We start from the raw sequence: 21,704 nt of genomic DNA, 5'->3' as shown, positions 1-21,704 counted from the left end.
AAGGTACTAAGCGCAAAGAAGGGGCTCTACAGGAAACAGCAAACAGTTCAGGTTGACTGCACTGAAGGGTAAAGTAAAAGGAATAATGGAAAGTGAGACTAAAGACTGATCAGAACCTGATCCTGAAAGGCTTTGAATCTAAGTCCAGAGTCTAAATTTCATTGTGTCTATAATGAAAAGTCAAGGATTTATGAGTAGTGCAATACGAATTCATAATTGTATAGTCAAAACATGAATGTGCTATAACATGTAAAACGGATTAGAAAATAAATGTCTGCTGTGCTAGTATTTAGAAACCTGTTGGTGCAATTAATCAGGTAGGTAGAGAAAGCATGGAAAGAAGGTCTGAAGGGAGGAAAAAAACCTAACATAATTGAATCAATATGATTTGAAACTTAATGAATTGTGGGAAAAAGAAAGTTAAGATGATTGAGGTTTCGAGCCTTAGTTCTGTGAAGTGAGCTGAAGAAAAATGGCTCCCACATTCTCTACAAATTACTTATCTATTTTCCTAAATTCCAAACCATATTCTAACTTCTTTACTGGACTGAATTATTTTTGCCCATGGAGTGAAACGAGTATCTCCCAAGAATATGGTATAGTAACTACTAAATAGATCTGGAAGAGTCTAAGTATGATGACCAGGGGAAGGGAATGAGCTACGTACCACGTTTGATACACAATAAACATGCTTATTAAAATTAAGATTCAAAATACCTATAATCATTTGTTCATAAAATAGGAAGCAGGATTTTTTTATTCGTTTGTTCACTACTGTATCACCAGTATCTAAAATAGTCAGCACTCAATATATTTGTTGAATATATATGAGAATGAAAAAAGAAAAAAGTTATTAAATTTTAAGAAAGGTTCTCCATTGGCCTCAATGCTCTGAGCATTCAATAGTCTTTCCGATTCTTTTTCTTATTAAAATGGCCTATGGTGGCTGACTTATTTTCAAAAATATAAATAAACTGCAATATATTAATATTAATTAAGTACAGGTTATAATAACCATTTTAAGTAATACTAAATTATTCACCTTTTGTTTTAAAGGTTAAAACAAAAACCTTAACTTAACACATCATCAGACACAAAGAAAATGATACCTGAGATTTTACACAGATTTTTAGGTATTTCCCAAGGTCCATTTTGCAGTTTTGGAATTTAAAGGCAAACACATTTGTTGCTGGTTGGGAAATCTGAATACATTTCCTTGCAGATTTTATCATCTTACCAGGTCTTTCCTTCCCAGTGCCTTTTGACTCAGCAAATTTTTCTATCAAGCTTTCAACTGTAGTGTTAGCCATGTTATTTATAAATTCTTCATGGACCTATTAAAATGAGATAAAGATAAATTATTTCTTTTTAGATAAATATTCTTACTGTATGTCAGACAAACCTTCCACAAAGCAATTAAAATTCATTATATGAAAACATGCATTTTTTTTTAACCCAGAGCCTTAGAGAACTTTTATTTACTTAACATACTCTGTTACCTAACTTACAGTGCTAGTAGATCTGTGGATATTAACCATGTTTACATGAACCCCTTCAGATACGGCCACATGACCTAAAAAGTAAAGGCGGTTTCTGTTTCCATCTTGGAATGTCTGAGACACAATTCTTGTGGTAAATAAAACTTACAGAGACAATGAAACAGTTTTAGATCTTTAATAATAAAGAATAACGAACTTCATCTTTCTCTATTATATTTCAATGCATCCCAAACTGCCATCATTAAACCACCTTTATATTTTTGGAAAGTTTCTAAGTTCTGTAACTTACTGAAGCTGCTGTTCTAACTTTTAAAATAGTAAAACTTCAAAAAAATATTTAAAAGTTTTAACTTCAGAATTTTTATGTGAAGAGAATAGAACATAGTTAATTATAAAAATTAATTTGAGGGGTGGACGGGTGGCTTAGTTGGTTAGAGCGCGAGCTCTGGGCAACAGGGCTGCAGGTTCGATTTCCACATGGGCCAGAGTGAGCTGTGCCCTCCGCAACTAGAATGAAGTCAATGAGCTGCCGCTGAGCTTCCAGGTGGCTCAGTTGGCTGGAGTGCGTGCTCTCAACCACAAGGTTGCTGGTTCGACTCCCGAAAGGGATGGTGGGCTGCTCCCCTGCAATTAACAATGGTGACTGGACCTGGAACTGAGCTGCGCCCTCCACAACTAAGACTGAAAGGACAACAACTTGACTTGGATGGAGCTGATGAGTCCTGGGAAAAACACATTACTGTTCCCCAATAAAAAAATAAATAAATAAATAAAAATCCTGGAAATACATACTGTTTGCCAATAAAGTCCTGTTTCCCTTCCCCAATAAAACCTTTAAAAAAATAAAATAAATAAATAATAATAATAATAATTTGAATTATCACCACTGGTGGCCAATCAAAAATCCAGTTTATTTTACATTTTATATATATAAATACATATTCTTTATCTGAAATAATTCAGTATCATGTTATCGGTTTTGGAATTTTAAAGAGTGATAAATGAACATAAAATTTTTGTGAATCAGTTCAACAGAAGAAAAAACTTACCTGGCCTATTTGCAAATGAATTTCTTTTATAGCATTTGACAAGGATCCTATAATTTCCTTTATGTGAATGAGATGAGTTTCTTCAATGTCTTGAAATTTCTAGGTATCAAATATAAAAAGTTACATATATAAAAAATATATATATTACATATACACAGATTCTGAAATAAAAAACCCTTTAGAAGTTTTCTCTTTAGAAGATATCTCTTCTAAAGAAGATATCTCAATACAGCTAACCAAATTTATCTGTATCTATCTAAAGAGAAGATATCTCTTTAGAAGATATCTCAATACAGCTAACCAAATTTAGCAAGTTACCCATTACGTAATGCTTAGCAATGCTTCTAGACAAATGGGTTTAGTAAACATACTGAAATACCGCAATTGAAAAAAGTTAACCTTTTGTTATACCATTTCTCAAATGTCATGAATTTTTTCAGAGTTTGAAGATACCACAAATTAAAATCTATAATCATGATCAGAAAATGAGGAGACTCAGAAGATAATAGTGTCACAAAAGTCAAGGGAGAAGTGTTTCAAAAGTAAAAAGCAATTAGTTGGCAAAGCAAAAACTGCAGTTTACTTCTGAAGACTTTACAATCTAGCCCATAGACTCTCAAAATGTCTTTCTAATCCTTGAATGTTTATACATAGTCTTCAAAAGAAATATTCTGTGGCCGAAGAAATTTGGGAAGCCCGTATACTCTATCTTAGCAGTTCTCAACTGAAGGTGGGGATGCATTAGATTACCTGGGGAATGTTTTCAAACTACAAAACACATAGATCCTCTACTACTACCGAGGGTGTGGGGGTGGAAAGAGGTGAGAATTTTGTTTAGAAAAGAAAATTCCCAGATTATTCTGGTATTTCTTCCCCAGAAAGAGAACTGCTAGACTTGGTTTCACAATAAACATTAAAAACTGAAAAATACTGAAATAGCAAAATTTGTTTCACTCTGCTTAACCCAGTGTTTTTCAAATTTCTTTGACCAAACAACCCTTTTTGTTTTTCTTCTTCTCTGAACATCTATTAATATCTTACAGAACAGTAATATTCCTCAAAACAGGATTTGGGAAATGCTGAACTAGCCATTTGCAAACAAAATACATTTGTCATTTTCATTTCCACTGCACAAACCTGACTACTTTTTTTTGGCCAAATTAAATCAGTTCTAAAGAATAGGCCTAAATGCCTTGTTACTTTTCTTTGGTTATCAAATTAATTTGCTTCACGCCACATTTACTGTCCAGTTTTCTTCAGCACTGAGTTCCATGATCAGAAATTACTAAGCCTAATGATTATGTCCATATTTGTTTAAAGGGTCTGAACTTTAAAAAAAAATCAATAATGGTGAAATTACAGTTTTAGCAGTAATGCAACAATAATCCAAAAACTTGAATCAATTTTGTTCATGAGGAATGGCAGAGTTAAAATACAGTGCTTGTCTTGACTAATTTTAACTTTGACCAACTCAATGAGAATACCAACATTGCAAGATCCTAAATTAGTTTTAAGAATTGAGGAATATTTAGCAGGAGCATGATCCTATTTTATGTTCACATTATATGAAGTTACCCTCAGTTTAAATTTCTGTAATTTAATGAACAAGATATCTCCTCATAGACAGGTAGGCCCAAATCCTGGAAAGCTTGGTCAAACATCCACTAATTTCATATGGATGACCCCTAATTCCAAGAAAACTGTGTCTTCTCATTCTCTTTTGAAAGAGCAACAGTGAATAAGGCAGATCCTTAATTATTTAGAAAAATCTTGAAGCACGAAGCCACACAGAAACTCAAAGCACGATTTAGATGCAATTCTGAAATTGTGCTCAGTTTTTTTGGCGGGGGGACACTGTTAAATATCACGATTTTTCAAAATTAGTGACTGAGAAACTCAGAGCAACTCAGCAATGGTAATTTAATCTCAACTGTTTGAATATAAATAAATGAACTTTCTTGAACAAATCAGAGAATTTTCCTCCTTGCAATTTCAAGTTCACGGTGTTTGTATGTATTGTTACATTAGTATATAAAAAAAAGTACAATTCTGTCAGCCACTAAAGATACATAAAAGCAGTCTATTCCTAACTCCTTATTCTGAGGGTATTGCTTAAACAAATCTCAAAATCTCTTTGAATTAGCCATCAACTGTTTAAAGGAAACAAAATCTCTACACTGTTTCAAGTTTTTCAAGCATCATTACTGATAGTAGTAAAAAGCATAAACACAAAGAGAAGTCACAACTTTCATCATGCTTATCCTCAACCCCAAATGAAAAAAATTAAATCACAACTATTCCAAGCAAATTCTAGCCTATTTCACCCCAGGGAATCATTCTCTTTTCCCACTAGTAAATATACGCCTTGCCACCCAAATTGGATTCTCACTAGACTGACGGGCCCTTTCCTACTGGGATTAGGTCAACCAGCTTGGCCTGGAACAAAAGGGAAGCGGAGATGTAAAATAATTCTTTTCACTTCTAAATAACCCAAAATAAAGTCTACTGTCTATCAAGAAACAATACTTTATCTGTTCTGCCAGTTGTGCGTGTATAACAGAGACAAAAAGGGGGTGGGGGGTAAAAGGGGGAGAGAGGTAGAGAGCAAGAGACAGAGACAGACAGACAGACAGACAAAGATGGAACACAAGAAAGAACACACACACACACACACACACACACACACACTAGCACAGTATACCATCATCTTTATTTAAAAGCAGCATGGTTATACATCTGCTCAAATAAATTATCGTTCCCATTGTGGAAATGGCAGGATAAACAACTAAAATCCAATTTGAAAACAAAAAATGTATGAGGAAGCAGAAAAAGATGAGAGGAAAAGAATGCTGAAAATTCTTTAAGAATACTTTTATAAAGCAATATAAACAAACAAAAAACGCTGACTCTAACAAATACTAATTCCTGTTTTTACAAATTAAATAATTGAAAGGCAAACAGTTTCATAGATAAAACTAGTCACTGTGATGCAAAATTAACAAATCAATAACAATTACCTTATAAATGCATGTTCCTAATGATTTAGAAGACAAAAGGAAAACAGGAAGACAAAAGAACACTAGATGAAGTCGACAATGACCTTGGCTGCTATAAAATTCAAATTTATTTCACTAGAGTTAGAGCCTCAATTTTTTTTTTTTTAGAGCCTCAATTTAACTCAACTAACTAAACCCTTCTTGAGATATCTCTTCCAAGCTGCCATGGTATTATACTTTCCAGTTTTATTCCTTCTACGGCTTCTCTTACTTGGGTTTCAGCATCTCCTCCTCTCTCAAACTGTCAATGACAAACCTCTCAGAGCTTGGCCCTTTCTTCCGCACACTGTCCAAAGGTGATGTCATTCTGGCTTGTGTGCTGACAAGCCCCTATTTTATACAGGCTTATAATCCTTTATTTAAAACCTTTGGAGCCAGGTGTTTTGGACTTCAAATATTTTGGGTTTTAAAATAAAGATAATACGGTGTTATTACAATATGTTTGATAATACTACCAGCAAAATCTGCAGTGGCATCTGTTTATCAAACACATTAGTATTGCTAAAGGTAAACATCAGACTAAAGATAAATAAAGCCTATAAATAGCCTCGCGTCAGTTTAAGTCAAATTTTGTTTGGTGTGCAGAGCTTTTGGAATTCAGAATTGTGGCTAAAGGGCTGTGAACAGCCCAGATTACCAGATCCTCGAAAGCTGTCCATGTGAAGATTCCACATAAGTATAGGTTGTTCAAAACTGAACATCTGATCCCCTTCTAACCCTTCCAACTAACAGTTCTTCATCTAGTCTTTCCCATTCATCTCTATCCATGTAGACTTACAAGCCCAAACCAGGAAGAGATCTTTATCTCCCTTAGAACACCCCCACACCCCACCACTGTCATCTCCAAATGCATTCATTCTCTCCTTCCCCAACGCCACACTGGCCCTCAACCTTCTCACCTCACTACTATACTGCCTTCCAAATTGGACTCTTGGTTCTCCTTTGGCCTTACTATAATCCATTCTTCACAACACTGTCAGGATTATCTTTTAAAATGCAGACCACATCATGTCACATCCCTGCATATACAACCCTCCAGTGTCTTCCAACTACACTGAGGAGAAAACCCAAACCCTTACTAAAGCCTGGTCCTTGCCTATCTCAACCTCATATCTCACCACCATCTCTCCTTACTCAGTTTTAGTAAGCATGTTTCACTTTCTATAATGTGACAGCTGTTTTATACCTCTGGGTCTTCCTACCCTTGGTCTCCAATGTCTGGAACACTCTGGCCCCAGAATGAATCTCTTACTCATTCTTCAAGTCTCAGTTTTAAATGTCACTTCTCCAAAAAGGGGTTTCCCAACTCCCTAATCCAAATTAGGTCACCCCTACCTATTACTCTACCTCACGGAAGCCTGTTCTTTTCCCTTGTAACACTGTAATAATTTATAACTCTGTATTTCAGCATGTATTTAATGTCTGCCTCCCTCCTCTATACTGTACACTGGACACATTTACTTATATAGATACTGTATATATACCCAGCATCTAGCACAGTGCACACAACATGATAAGTAAAGATGGATGCACGTATGCCTGGTTTCTAAGATGTGAATCCTTTACCACTCCAAGTGGGAAGACTCCCTACAAGTCCAAAAAGTCAGATTAATAAGTCCTTCTTTCACACTTACTGAGTGCCTACCATGAGCTGAGAACTGTTTTAAGTGCTGAGGAACATAAACAAATTAATCCTTGCTCTCACAGAACTTGCATCTTGTGGGGAAGACAGACAACAAAAAATACGGGTAGAAGAGCCAGTGTGCTTCACCATGGTTCTAGCCCCTCAGACATGACGACTGGGAATAATGTTGTAAAAAGAGGTTTCTCCACCAGCCTCGGTACCAGAGTGAAAATGAGGCAGAACAGCTACAGCTAACCCATGACGAACAAGTAGCACAACAAATAAACCCTTGCTATGCTAAGCCACTAAGATTTGGGGGGTATCTTTGTCACCTCAGCATCCCCAGCCTATCCTGATACAATAAATAAAAGTCATGGTATGTTAGATGATGAAAGAAAAGGTGCTAGAGAAAAAAAACAAAACAAACAAAAAAAACCCCACAAAAGAACAAGATAGGGGTGGAAGTTTTAGGAATGATTCATAAAAGGCACCCAACTTAAACCCAGGCCTGTAATTAAGGTCCAAGAGCATCAAATTGGATATAATTATCCCATGCTTACGGGAGACTTTTATTTATTGTGTGTCTTCCCTCACTAAAATGGAAGGTCTATGAGGGCAGGGAGTTTTGATTGTTTTGTTAACTACTACATCTCAGCAGTTAGTCATTTCTAGTTTTCTTCTTAAGCAGAAGTCAATTTTAGAATCTACACATAAGGCTAATAGCACTGTCTTCATCATCTACCAGTGTCCTCATTTCCCCCAACTCTCTAAACAGCCTCTTCTGGTCTATCTGGATAATACCTTATGATACTGCATCTTGATACTCAATCTCCAAAACAAGATGTGTATTTTTAAAATAGCGTTATTAAAACATTAAGATTGTGTATTTTAACATTTCTAGTACTGAAAAATTATAGGACAGAAAAATTACATCTAACCAATAAACACAAATATCCTGTTTTAGATTTAAAGCCTTAAAAATACCAACCTGAGCTGTTTCTGTCATTTTCTGTTCAAAATCAGCTTTTGCTAATGCATATTTTTCCACATAGAGTTTATAGGAATCTGTAGCTTTCTTAGATTTAACAGCTGCCTGTAACAAAACAAAAACATTTTGAACTACACAATTACCTTTTTTTAAGTTAATATGAAACAGTTTAAATGTATTTTAAAGGATGAGGCTTATGCTGAGTTCAATATGACATAAAATAACTTTAATATCCTTTTTCAAGTTGTCCTTAGTAATATTTTTTGTTAGTCACACAATAATACAGAAATTAAACATTGATTCTCCTGTCTGATGGAACATGCTTTGAAAAGGTAATACTCTCATTTTATAAACCGGGTAAGATCATATAACAGTATAATGATACAGTGTTACTAAAAATTCAATGAACAAAAATGAGCCGGCACCATCAGAATATGTCTGACACTTCTTTCTACACCTATAAGTCTTCCTCGTCCCCCTACATACACGTGTTCCACTGAATGTCTGATTAATGACACTAAATGAGCTCCAAAGTTGAGAAAATCAGTTTTCCTTATGCTACAGTAAATCTATAAATTTGTTTTCAATCACTGCCTATTTTTTCAAGATTTCTATTTTTAAAAAACTGTTACTGTATTATAGTTCTAGTATTATCAAAGTTACTCAATAAAAACTTAGTAATATATTAAATATCAGGCAGTAAAGCCTATGAAGATAAATTATATAGGGATCTTTATTTCCCTCAAGAATTTCATAACATAACTTTATATATAAACAGCTAGAAATTGGTAGAAAGTAACAAAGCCACAGAAGTAAATTCTGTGGAAAAAAGACATTCAGGAAAAGGAAAAATTAGGTGTAACTTGTAAATTGGGGCAGACACGTGGCTATCAAGAAAACTGACTACTCTCAAAGGACTGATCAGTTTGGACAAAGGAAGTTTGAAGCAGGGAGGTGAAGTAAATAAGTGTTTAAAGAGGATCAACAAAAAAAGAAGCTATAGGATTTCAAGTTACAAAGCTCTTCGTTTACTTGATGAGGTAAGAGACGGTCTGCTAAGAGTGAAGAAGAGAAGAGTAGAATTGAGAGCTTTAGGAGAATGAAAAAAGTTTCAAAGCATGGTTGGGGAGGATGCATCAGGTAGGTAATAACCAGATGAGTAAAAGTATTGCTAAGAGCCATTGAGGGTTAGGTAAAGCTGGAAAACATGGAACTTGCATAGAGCCAATCAGAACCAATATGTAATTATCTCCAGCTATGTTCAGGAGTATAAGAATAAGAACTAGAAACAGAAAGTTGGGTTTACCTGGAGGTTTGGGATTGTCAAGAGTACATACAATCCTATTCTCTAAAAATGCAACTCTATACTCTCCCAAATATAACTGCATATGTTAGATCAAACATGTATGTTCTATGCTTTCCTGCCCTCTTAAATAAAAAATATAGGATGCCACTTTATCATGTAAAGCAAACTGGTTTTTGAGCCAGAAGAAACAGGATTTAAATTCTGGCTTTACCATTTACTATCCATTTGACCTTGTCTTTGAGCTTTATATAGTTCTCTCATTCCTAAAATGGGAACAATACCACCTATTTTTTAAGAGCTTTGGCAGTGATGAAAAGTATTTATATAAAATACTTGGGACATTGTCCAGCACATAGTTTAATCTACAAAATAAATGATATCTCCTATTATTATGGTTTCTAAAAAGAATGTAATCAGGAACATATATAATTATAGTTTATTGGTATTGAATCGAAGTGTTGTACCGAGCTCTCCATCCATCCCTAAAGTAAGTGGCTAAAAGCTACAACGCTTTTGTAGTTTGCTCCTCTGGGTTTTTTTTTTTTACTCTTCCCAAGTGTCGGCTATTTGACATTATTTTCTACTACTGTTACTATACCTTCCTCTAACATCCTGGCCTTTTCAAATACAAAACAATTAAATGAGATAAATAGTTAAAGTTTACTAAGCACCTTCACAGGAAATCCAGATACTGAAGTTTGCTAGAGTGTGTTTTAGAAACAATTTTAATAGGATGGTCACCAGGGTTTCCTTTTGGATTTTTGTATGCCAAGAGCCGTCAGTTTCTTCTTCCAACTACCCAAATTTTCAGTCTGTACAAGAGTGATCAATCAGCAACCTACTATAGTCCATGAAGTAATTTTTAATGCCATAACCTAGCAAAATGACACAGTCCCACTGTTATCTCCTTCTTTCCTTGTTCCTCATCCTAATACCTACTTTTTTTCTCTGCTGTTAAGTTCCTGCCTAATAATTTATGTGTCAGCTATTGATAAAGACATGAGTTGTGATCATTCCTAGAGATATTTGCAATTTGAAAGAAAATTCATAAAAATAGAAAATTCCAACCAAAAAACCCCCACAAAACTGTAATAATTGTGTCCATACTTTTTAAAGTAATTTATTTCAAGGGATCTTTCCTGTTTTCTTTTTACAAGTTTTCTTCTTACAGGTTCTGTACGAATTAAGATACCTCTCCTTCTAACCTTACCATTAAAACCTCTCTTTCAACCTCTTGTTGATCATTATTCAAAATGTCTTGGCTCCCCCAAAAGAAAACTTCTTGAAAAGAGAAGGACATAATATGTATTTAGCCTTTAATAGTCTCCAAACATCTAGCATGGTGACAGGCACATGGTAGGAACTAAAGCATTTACTATTGCACTCAAATTACCATTTCATAATCTAACAGTCGATCAGAAAAATACTTGAATAAACCATTTTAAAAGGCGAGAATCTAGTCTACAGCCTATATTTAAAATAAACTCTTAATTTTTATGATATTAACGAACAGAAGAATTCAAATAATATTTTGCTATAATGAATATTTTTCCAAGTAAACAGAATCCTGTTATGGAAAAATACAATGACAGTGTCTCACACATAAAGAATTTATAATCCAACAGAAATAAAAGATGACTGCCTAGAGGAACATTACTCCTTAAAGACCTATGATATATCTCTAGAATGTAAACAAAGTAATTATTTCACAACATTATTCATTCCACTTAAAATTATAGGACTTTAAGAGGTGGAAGAAAGTTCCAAAAGCACATTTTCTCTTTCTGTATTCAAATAATGTCTAGAATTCTAACTAATTTTGGTACTCAAATCTTTACTAAGAGTGGGAATATTAATTAAAAATTTTTAAACCATCATATTTTTGTAACTTTTCTTCTCCTACAATATTCTCACCATAAATCTTGGTCTAGCCATTCAGCTTGGCATACAAACTTATCTGTTCACTTTTTATACCAAAAAAATTACTGTCTTCATCTTAAAGGTCAAGAGCCGGATCTAACCCAGAACTGTGAACAGGTAAGTCTTCTGGAGCATACTTTCTAATACCAGGAAACTGTCAATTTTTCAATTCTTTGGATGCATGAAGAAAGAAAAAAAGATACCCTTTATGAATTCTAACATTTTTGTTACTTGTCTCTCTTCTAAGGTAAAGATAACATTCCAGAGTCTTAAGGAAATTACATACCAACTCATAGAAGCATTCTGGAAAACTGACAAAAGAAGTATTTAGTAATAAAGGAATACAATTTTAAAAAATGTGTTGACTCACATGTTTTAAATAATGATAAAGACAAATTTTTTAAAAAGTAAGGTTATCTTATAAAAGGAGGCAGAGGCAATTTTAGAAGGTAACTACTGGGAACAGCTATATTTTTAAAAAGCAAGTAATATCTCTCATAGGAAACAACTATACAGCAATACTATATTAAGTCAAAACAACTTTCTATATAGTATACATGCTTAGTAATGCTGTCAATTCTTAGAACAAAATTATAAAAACTAAATGTCCTAGTATTAACAAACTTGGCCACTTTTATAAAGTCATTACTAAAAGGGAAGTTGGAACATTTGTTCTTAAATGAGAAAATTATGCTTTTAAAGCAGTAGATAGCTACATTTCTTCTCATAAATAAAAGATTGGCTTTAACAGATTACCTATTGATAATAAAATAAGTCCTACATTCTATTCATTAAAGCACTATAAATTTACTGATAATACTACAAGAAAGTTTAAATACCTATAATTTTCATAGTAAAATCCTATGAAGCAAATATAGATATATAAAATAAGGACTTAGTCATAATCTACAAATAAGAGTGACTTTTAAATGGTGTTTTATAAAAATAAGGATCTGTGAGTAAGGATGAGAAGCATACTATGTTATGATAGTGATAAGTATATTTTTAAGTTTACCAAAGGAAAAATGGTTCAAAGATCTATGTAGATTTTTTAAAGCTTGTATTCATGTTAATAAAAAGCCTATTATAGGCAAAAATAAATTACTTACTTAAAAACTTGGATTTGAATATATATAAACCAGATGTCCCACTAGGACATCTACTATGACAAGCAAAGATATCACCTCTGAGCTGTCCACCCCACCACAGAGCAAGTAAAGCATAGGCTGGATTTCAGCCACCAACTCACAACCCTTGAACACAACCATATGCTACAGCTTTGCTCAGTGTGTTAATCAAAAACAAATCTTTTAGGGGTGGCCAGTTAGCTCTTAGCTCAGTTGGTTAGAGCGTGGTGCTGGTAACACCAAGGTTGCCGGTTCGATCCCCCCATGGGCCTCTGTGAGCTGTGCCCTCCTTTAAAAAAGAAAAAAAATCCTTTAATTTCATCTAAATCATTACCTTATATCAAAGCTTTTCTGGTTTATATCAACACTCAGATAATCATTTCTTTAAGTGTAATCTCTAGCTTCTATGCATTTTTAAAGGGGTCACTACATAAATAAAAAACAACAAAGAGCAGTATTTAACCCAGAAGTACTTTAACCCTCTGGAAAGTTTCAACTAATTTAGATAGCAGACTTTTGCATTAATGATATGGACATCGTACCAATTCACTGTCTGATGTGTATGTTACAGTATGTACTTATAAGTCAATGTTTCTATAGCTCACATTTTTTTAAGTAACTTAATTTTGAAATATAGTCAATTTTATACCATATTTGTTCATATTCTTTTAGTGTTTGGAAAAAATATTACAGACAAATGAGGCCCATTTCCTTCCCAGTCTCACTCCTCTTACTGCTCCCCAAAGGTAACTCCCATTATGTGGTTTAGTATTTACTGTCCCTACGCATGTCCTTAATACATATTTACCTATACATAAATAAAAAGGATACTTTTTTAAGAGAATTAAAGATTATGGTAAAAGGCATCAAAATATATATATTCTGCTGCAACTTTGCTTTTCTTGCTCAACATTATACTTTTTAGATTACCCATGTTAATGTCATTCTAGCTTTTTTTTTTTTTTTTTTTTTTTTACTTTTGTTATAGAAGTTTTAGAGCACACAAAAGGGAAAGAAACCACATGAACCTAGTTTCAAGATTCCATCCATTCCTCCCCCTTCAATATTTTTTTGCTGGAGTATTGTAAATCCCATATTTATCATTTTACCCTTTTATTTTACCCATTTATTTGAACTGCTGAATAGTCTCGTTATATAAAACTTTCTCCTACTGCTGAACATTAAGGTTGTTTTACAAAAAAGATTTTTTTTTCCTATTTGACAGGCAACCTATTTTTAATTAGAGGAGTCTCATTTATTTATATTTATATGTATTATGGCTATTGGTATATTTGGACTTATTTCTATCAACTTATTTTGAGTTTTCTATCTACTATTCTTTTCCTTTGCTATTTCATCCTTTCTTCTTGATAAACTTGAATATCCTCTTCTTTTTGCTGACTTAGAAAATTTATATTTCTATTCTTTTAGCACTTATGCTCAGTGCATATTTGGCTAATAGTAAATCTAATACATCATTAATGGTAAAGCACACCATTGTCTTGTGTACTACTAAAATAGAATAATGCTGTCAAGTAAACCATGAAATAATGCTTTCTTTTCACTAAGTATTTTATTTTATACTTATTAAAAGAGCTCTTTCAGACTCAGAGGTATATTTTTATTCTAGACCACTCCTATGTGATACAGAATTAGAATGAAAGGAAAACGAATTGAGATATTCCTAAATCTTCTGCATATTTGGATCCGACCCTTCTGAATTACTTTCCAATTCAGGGATCACTGAGGTTTGTTTTTTCCTACATACCATTATCCTCGATGTCATTAATAGCATTACTGACACAGCATTTCTTAAAAGTGTTGCACTATTATCTCCAGATTTTCTTCCAAACACTGGTGTTTACATTTTCTTAATCTTATCAAAATGTCTCAACAAAAGATTTTTAGACAATAATCAAAACTATTTCTTCCTCAACTAGTCTTGAAATGATCTGTTAACTGAAACATCAAAGTATTGCAGTTGTCCAATCATGCCACCCAGTATGGGCAATGAAACTACACCACAAATGCCAACTTAAAAACAGTGATTATGTGATTAACTGACGATGCATTCTGATTTCAGAGATGTGAGAAAAAAAATAAGTATCTGATAGCGTTTAGTAATCTCTTTTTCTTTGGTGTCCAGGTCTGAATTTATCGTTATTTAACATACTGAAAATCAAGAATCTATAAATCTGAGGACTCCTGAATTTCTTCAATTCTGAAAGAAATCTCAGCTGTTGAACTTCAGATACTACTTGCCCACCATTCTCTTCATTTTTTTCTTCTGGAATTCCTATCAGATAAATGTTAGTAACCTTTACTTCTCTGTATTATGTTCTGGGTGAGTTCCCTCAGCACTATCTTCCAAATTCTTTTTTTAACTGTATGAAATCTAAAGTTTGTCCTCTCTAATCCTTTTTTTAAATTTCAATAACCATATTTTTCAGTTTCAACTTTTCTAACTAGCTGTGTTCCTCCTAGATCTTGTTTCATTATGCCTCTTAATTTCTTAATCTTCTTTAATATAATTTTCTATTGATTTATCTCTGAACATCCTCAACACATATAATTGTTTCTGTTCATCTGTTTTATAAATTTCAATTTCATCTGGAGGAGTTTTGAAGGCGAGTTTCTGGTCAAGATGGCAGAGCAGGTAAGCAGTGTACTTGCCTCCTCTCACAACCACATCAAAGTTACAACTAAACTACAGAACCACCCTCATTGAGAATCACCTAAAGTCTAGCAGAGCAGAAGTCCTGCAACAAAGAATATACAGAAGAAGCCACATCAAGACTGGTAGGAGGCTTGGAGATGCAGAATGGGCTGGTCCCACACCCGCATGTGGCAGTTAAAAATCAAGAAGGGTATCTCTGCCACGAAGGTCCCTACTTAGGAGCATGGGCTCCCAGCACCACACCAGGCTTCCTACCAGGTTTCCAATGACAGGATGAGAAGTCCCACAACTTCTGGCTGTGAATCAGCAGAGATTGTGGCTAAGTGAGACAAATGGGGGCTTGAGTCTCAAGTGTTCTTCTTAAAGGGTCTGCATGCACAGAGACTTACGTGCTGACACAGTCATAGGCTCTTGAGCTCCAGCAATGGAGCAGCAGCTTGAAAAGCAACAGGGACATATGGTGACAAACTGAATTGTCTGGCTTCAGGGCGAAGGCTGGAGGGGTGGCTTTCTCCCAAACAGAAGTGATGGCAGAAGCCATTGTTCCTTTCTTGAGTCTCCCACCTCCTGGCATGCAGACAGAGGCGATCACCATATCTGAGTCTCCATCAACCTCGCTAACAGGAACCCCGCCATGGTGATTCCCTGAGACCCCACCTCAACTTGCGGGCCCACTCAAGGCGCTTCCAGTGGCTTTCCTATACAAACAATATGTCTTGGCTCATGCTGTGAACTTTCCTAAAATCTCTCAAAGGTTCACAAACCCCAAACAAGCAGCATCTGGCCTCAGCATGGCCCATACCTCTTGCTGAGGAGCCCCAAGTCTGACAGTGGTGGCAGCCGGCCTTGGTTCGAGGCTTGCCCTCTCCCAGGCCCCTGCAAGCCCAGTGTGGGTGGCAGCCATCTGTATATTGGTTTGTGGTTCATTCCTGGTAGCCCTGGTCAGGGTACAGGCTGCGGCTGAACTTGGTCTGCAACAGGGCCCCTCTCAGGAGGCCCTGGAGCCAGCACTCTTGGTGGCCAGCTTCGGACCTAGCCGGAGCACCACCTGGATGCCTTCTCGGACAACACACTCAAAGGGCAGACGGGGCAGGCACCAGAAAGAAACCTGCTAAAGCTAATCCTTCTCCATAGGGTCAGTCCCTGCACAACAACAGCTCCTCCACTGTCGTCACAGCCAGTCCTCACACACAATTAGCCTGAGGGTCAATCCCTCCTATTGACATGTAAACAGCAACTAAGGGTCAACTACAACAGGAGGGCACACAGAGCTCATACAAGGGACACACGTGCATCACCAGGTTCAGGTGACCAGAGAGACGGCAACACTGGACCCCAGAGGAGACTTACTATGTAAGGTCACTCTATCGCGACCAGGAGACATAGCAGCCCTACCAAATACATAGAAACAAACAGAGGGAGGTGGCCAAAATTGGGAGACAAAGAAACAAGTCTCAAATGAAAGATTAGAACAAAGTTCCAGAAAAAGAACTAAACAAAATGAAAACAAGCAATCAACCAGATGCAGAGTTCAAAACACTGGTTATAAGGATGCTCAGTGAACTCAGGGAGAACTTCAACAAAGAGATAGGAAAACATAAAAATGCAGACAGAAAACATAAAAAAGAACCAGTCAGAAATAAGGAATACAATAACTGAAATGAAGAATACCTAAGAGAGAACCAACAATAGATTACATGAAGAAGATCAAATCAGCAATTTAGGAGATAAGGTAGCAGAAAGCACTCAATATGAACAGCAAAACAAAAAAAATAAAAAAAAAATGAGGATAGTGAAAGAGGCCTCTGAAATAACATCAAGCATATAAACATTTACATCATAGGGGTAACAGAAGGAGAAAAGAGAGACCAAGGAATTGAAAACCTATTTTAAGAAACAGTGATGGAAAACTTCCCTGACCTGCTGAGGAAAACAGACATACAAGCCCAGGAAGCAGAGAGAATTCCAAACAAGATGAACCCAAGGAGACCCACACCAAGACACATCATAATTAAAATGGCAAAGGTTAAAGACAGAGAGAGAATATTAAAAACAGCAAGAGAAAAAGCAGTTCGTTACCTACAGAGGAGCTCCCGTAAGACTGTCAGCTGATTTCTCAACAGAATCTTTACAGTCCAGAAGGGATTACCACGAAATATTTAAAGTGTTGAAAAGCAAGGACCTACAACAAAGATTAATCTACCCAGCAAAGCTATCATTTAGAATTGAAAAATGGATAAAGAGCTTCCCAGACAAGAAAAAGTTAAAGGAGTTCATCACCACCAAATCAGTATTACAAGAAATGTTAAAGGGACTTCTTTAAGGAAGAGGGAGCGGCCGGATGGCTCAGTTGGTTAGAGCGTGAGCTCTTAACAAGGTTGCCAGTTCAATTCCTGCATGGGATGGTGGGCTGTGCCCCCTGCAACTAAGACTGAAAACGGCGACTGGACTTGGGGCTGAGCTGTGCCATTCACAACTAATCAAAGGACGACTTGGAGCTGATGGGCCCTGGAGAAATACACTGTTCCCCAATAAAATTTAAAAAAAAAATAAAAGGAAAAGAAAAAAGATAAACATGAATAATAAAATGGCAGTAACTACATATCTATCAACAATTATTTTAAATGTAAATGGATTAAATGTGGCAATCAACAGACATAGAGTGGCTGAAAGCATAAGAAAACAAGATCCTTACATATGCTACCTACATGAGATTCACTTCAGGTTGAAAGACACACAGACTGAAAGTAAAGAGATGGAAAAAGATATTCCATGAAAATGGAAATGGAAACAGAAAAAAAAAAAGCTAGGTAGCAATACTTATAACAAAGGCTATAACAAGAGACAAAGAAGGACCCACTAATCCCACTTCTGGGTATTTATCTTAAGAAACCCAAAACACTACTTTGAAGGGATATGTGCACCCATATGCTCATTGCAGGATTATTTACAATTGCCAATATATGGAGCCAACCTCGGTGTCCATCAATGGATAAATGGGTAAAGAGGATGTGGTACATATATACAATGGAATATTACTCAGCCATAAAAAAAGAATGAAATCTTGCCATCTGCAACAACATGGATGAATCTACAGGGTATGATGCCGAGTGGAGTAACTCAGACAGAGAAAGACAAATGCCATGTGATTTCATTTATATGTGGAATCTAAAAAACAAAACAGAAACTCACAGACACAGAGAACATTTTGAGGGCATGAGATAGGAAATGGGAAGGGATTAAGAAGTACAAATAGGTAGCCACAAAAATCATGTGGATGTAAAGTATAGCATAAGAAATATAGTCAATAATATTGTAATAACTATGTATGGTGTGAGATGGGTACTACATTTATCTGGGCAGATCACCTCGTAAGTTATATAGCTAAGTTGCATCACCTCATCACTGTTGTACACCTGAAACTAATATAATATCGTATGTCAACTGTAATTGAAAAACTAAAAAATTATTTAAAAAACAAATTTTTACCTGGATTGAATTCTTATTCCAATTGTTTAATTTATTAGAGTCTGTCTTAGCATTTGATTTCTTACATGTGCTCTAGAATTTTGGTTGTTTTCTCATTTCAAATGGGAGAGTTCTTGGTTATGTCCCCCCTCTTCTCTTTCCATCAGTACTACTGGAAAACTCTATAAAATACAATGTAAATGGTACGTGCAGAATTGTGTTACACTTTATCCTTTATGCGCATCTACTCCCATCTAGCAGTTTTCAGGTTATCTCCTGCCAGCCCTGTAAGTCCCCAATTTAATATTAGTCTTTTAAAGGTAGTTTTTAATTACTTCTCCAAAGAATCATGGGGATATGGCCAAAACAGTCATGAATTGGTTCCTTCACTTGACTAACTCCCAGTCAGAACTGTATCTCCAAAACCCCAACTTCCAGTAAAGCTTTAGCTCTAGTTAGCAGCCTGAGAGCCTTCTTTCTTCCCTACCTATAGCTTTACACAGTGAGTGGGGTTCCTTGTGCTTATCTTAAGTAGGGAACTTATTTAGTCCCCTGTACCACACAACAGCCAAATTCCACTGCCTAACTTAGGACTTTGAGTTCAACAAGCCTGCGTAATCAATCTCTGAATGACACTTGCAGGTTTCTGTTCCATTTCTGGTTCACACAGGTAATATCTTCTTTTTGGATCCTGTTATTTTCTTTTGTTTTTCCTTTTTATATTTTATTCATAATTGCTGTCTGGAATGGAAGTTGTTTTAAAATTGTAAACTTATATGCCTCATCTTTCTCCCCCTCCCAATTTTTATTTATTGCACAAACACTATAGGAAATAGACCCCAAATTCCGTTTTAGTTTTTTCATATTCTCTTCTAGTTTTTGCCCATGTATGTACAATTTTATAATATAATTGTAATATGGTTACAATTTGGTTTTCTTTTTTTACTGGATATTTCAAATACTTTACAAAGCTTTAAAAATTATCACTCTCCATGGCTCATTCTCAATAGAAACTATACCACATCAAACAAGTGAATGGTTAAACTGTTTTGAAAAAGGGGAAAAAAACCTACTTTCAACAAAAACGAGAGTGAGGGGAAGGGTTGTGGTTTACCACAATACTACATAAATGTGCTCAAAGTCAGCAATAAATCACCCACAACATATATTTAAAGCTTATCTTCAAGTATCTATGCCTTTCTAAATATATCAAAGTCTTGATTCAAAATTTTTTAATCTTATTGTTAAATCCTATACCAAGCAGTATGTCATCAATTATCTTATTATGAAAATATCCTGTAAATGTGTCATTGACATAAACAGTTCCTTTTCTCATATTCACTAATCCATTTACTATATACAACATATTTTGCAAACCTACTTGTTTCACGGAGGTAAACCACTAAGACTCAGAAGCACAGTGTCTTCATCTTTAATATGAGATCATACTCTTGAGTGTTTGAAGATTAAATTCAGTCTTGTATGTGACAGTGTTTTGAAACCAGAGGTATTATTTCTATTATAATTACCTTTTCTATTTCTCTTTGTGTAGCTCCTTCCTTTTTCAAACGTTCCTGTTCTACACACTTGGCATTATAATTTTCCTTGGATTTCTGGAGGGCTTGAGTTATGCTCTGAATGGTTTGAACAGCTTCCAGAGTTCCTGCAACTTCTTCTTTAGTCTGTTTGGTATGAAAGGATTCATCAAAAATGATCATCAAACTATAAAGCACTCAACAGCTGAACAATCTTTTAGCAAGAAAAAATTTATACCTTTTTATGAGATTTCACTTGTTCTTCTCCATACTTCTGAACTTCCTTTATTAATTCTTGTAATTTTCTAACAAGATCCAAGTGACAGTTAGCTAATTTCTCTGTAGATGTTTTGAACACATCCCACACTGGTGCAAATGTTCTAAGGGAAAGAAAACATGGGAACAATTTACGAAAAGAAAAAAAAGTATAAGGCTCCAAAATGGAACCAAAGGGAATAATAATGTTATATTCAGCAATTTTTAATTAGGGAAATGATGAAATTAAAATAAAGCAGAAATTAAATAACTGACAGACTTATTTTAATTTTTTTAATCCTTGGTTAATCATTTAAAATATTTTTGGACCTCAAGTATACAAAAATGCGTTAACTACCTATCACAAGGCTCTGGCCCTCATTTATATTGTATTATTTTTCTGAGTTGATTTGGCTATTTAGATTTGTATCAGAAGCATTTCTAATCATTGTCTAATGCTAAAAATTAACTTATCAAATTTCGATTTAGACTATTTAGTGCTCCATTTAAAATGCTTCATCAAAAATAAAAAAGTTCTTTTGAATTTAGACACACAAAAGTCAAACTTGCACATGATTTTTTAAAGTGTTTTCATCATTAATAATTATCTAAGAATTATTTTAGAACTGTTACCTAAAACCTTTTGGGAGGCATTATAATTGTACCGATAAGTATACTTTAAAAAAACATTAAGAGGTCCCCTTTTGACTACATGGTACAGGATGTATGACATATTTTCCTACTTTTTCTCAATATGGAGGCTTTAACATTTTCAGCAGTTTCGAGTACTTCCAAGAATTACCTGGTTATTATAGCTTAGATAGATAGCACTTAGGATGCCAATTGTTCATTTAAATTAATTTGGTCAGTGGTGAATGATCCAAGGATAATTTTATCCTATGCTTTCTTCAGGTACTTTCTATACCCTAAGATATTTTCAACAGCTCTTCCTTTGCTCTACGATAAAACTTCTAACAAAAAAACAAAACAAATAGCAGCAATGATCACTAAGGCAAGAGGATGGAAAAAGAAATTACATATCCTAACATGTACTCTGTGCCGATTTTTACATTTCCTACCCAGCAGGAAAGCTAACTGGCAATCCTCATTTTAAGCAATAATAAAGAAGTTCAAAGAAAATACTTAGAATAGGACTGTTCTGATTAGACCTCACTTCACACTTTAAAATCTAATCAGAAC

At 34.9% G+C, this 21,704-nt stretch overlaps 1 protein-coding gene across 1 annotated transcript in view; it reads right to left on the bottom strand.

The window, feature by feature from the left end:
• The window catches only part of FCHO2 (FCH and mu domain containing endocytic adaptor 2), a 106,735-nt gene that overhangs the window by 57,890 nt on the left and 27,141 nt on the right, over positions 1-21,704 (bottom strand). The window contains exons 4-8 of the mRNA XM_088796565.1: positions 20,488-20,629; positions 20,244-20,396; positions 8,217-8,321; positions 2,549-2,647; positions 1,238-1,334 (exon numbers count right to left, since the gene is read on the bottom strand). Of these exons, the coding sequence (XP_088652691.1) occupies positions 1,238-1,334; positions 2,549-2,647; positions 8,217-8,321; positions 20,244-20,396; positions 20,488-20,629 (596 nt within the window). The remainder of the gene's footprint in view (positions 1-1,237; positions 1,335-2,548; positions 2,648-8,216; positions 8,322-20,243; positions 20,397-20,487; positions 20,630-21,704) is intronic.

This window comes from Rhinolophus sinicus, chromosome 3, assembly GCF_057876585.1.
Source record: "Rhinolophus sinicus isolate RSI-liver-muscle chromosome 3, RSI-T2T, whole genome shotgun sequence".
Classification (NCBI taxonomy): Eukaryota; Metazoa; Chordata; class Mammalia; order Chiroptera; family Rhinolophidae; genus Rhinolophus; species Rhinolophus sinicus.
Note: the sequence above shows the minus strand (reverse complement) of the source record. Positions and strands in the feature narration are given on the sequence as shown.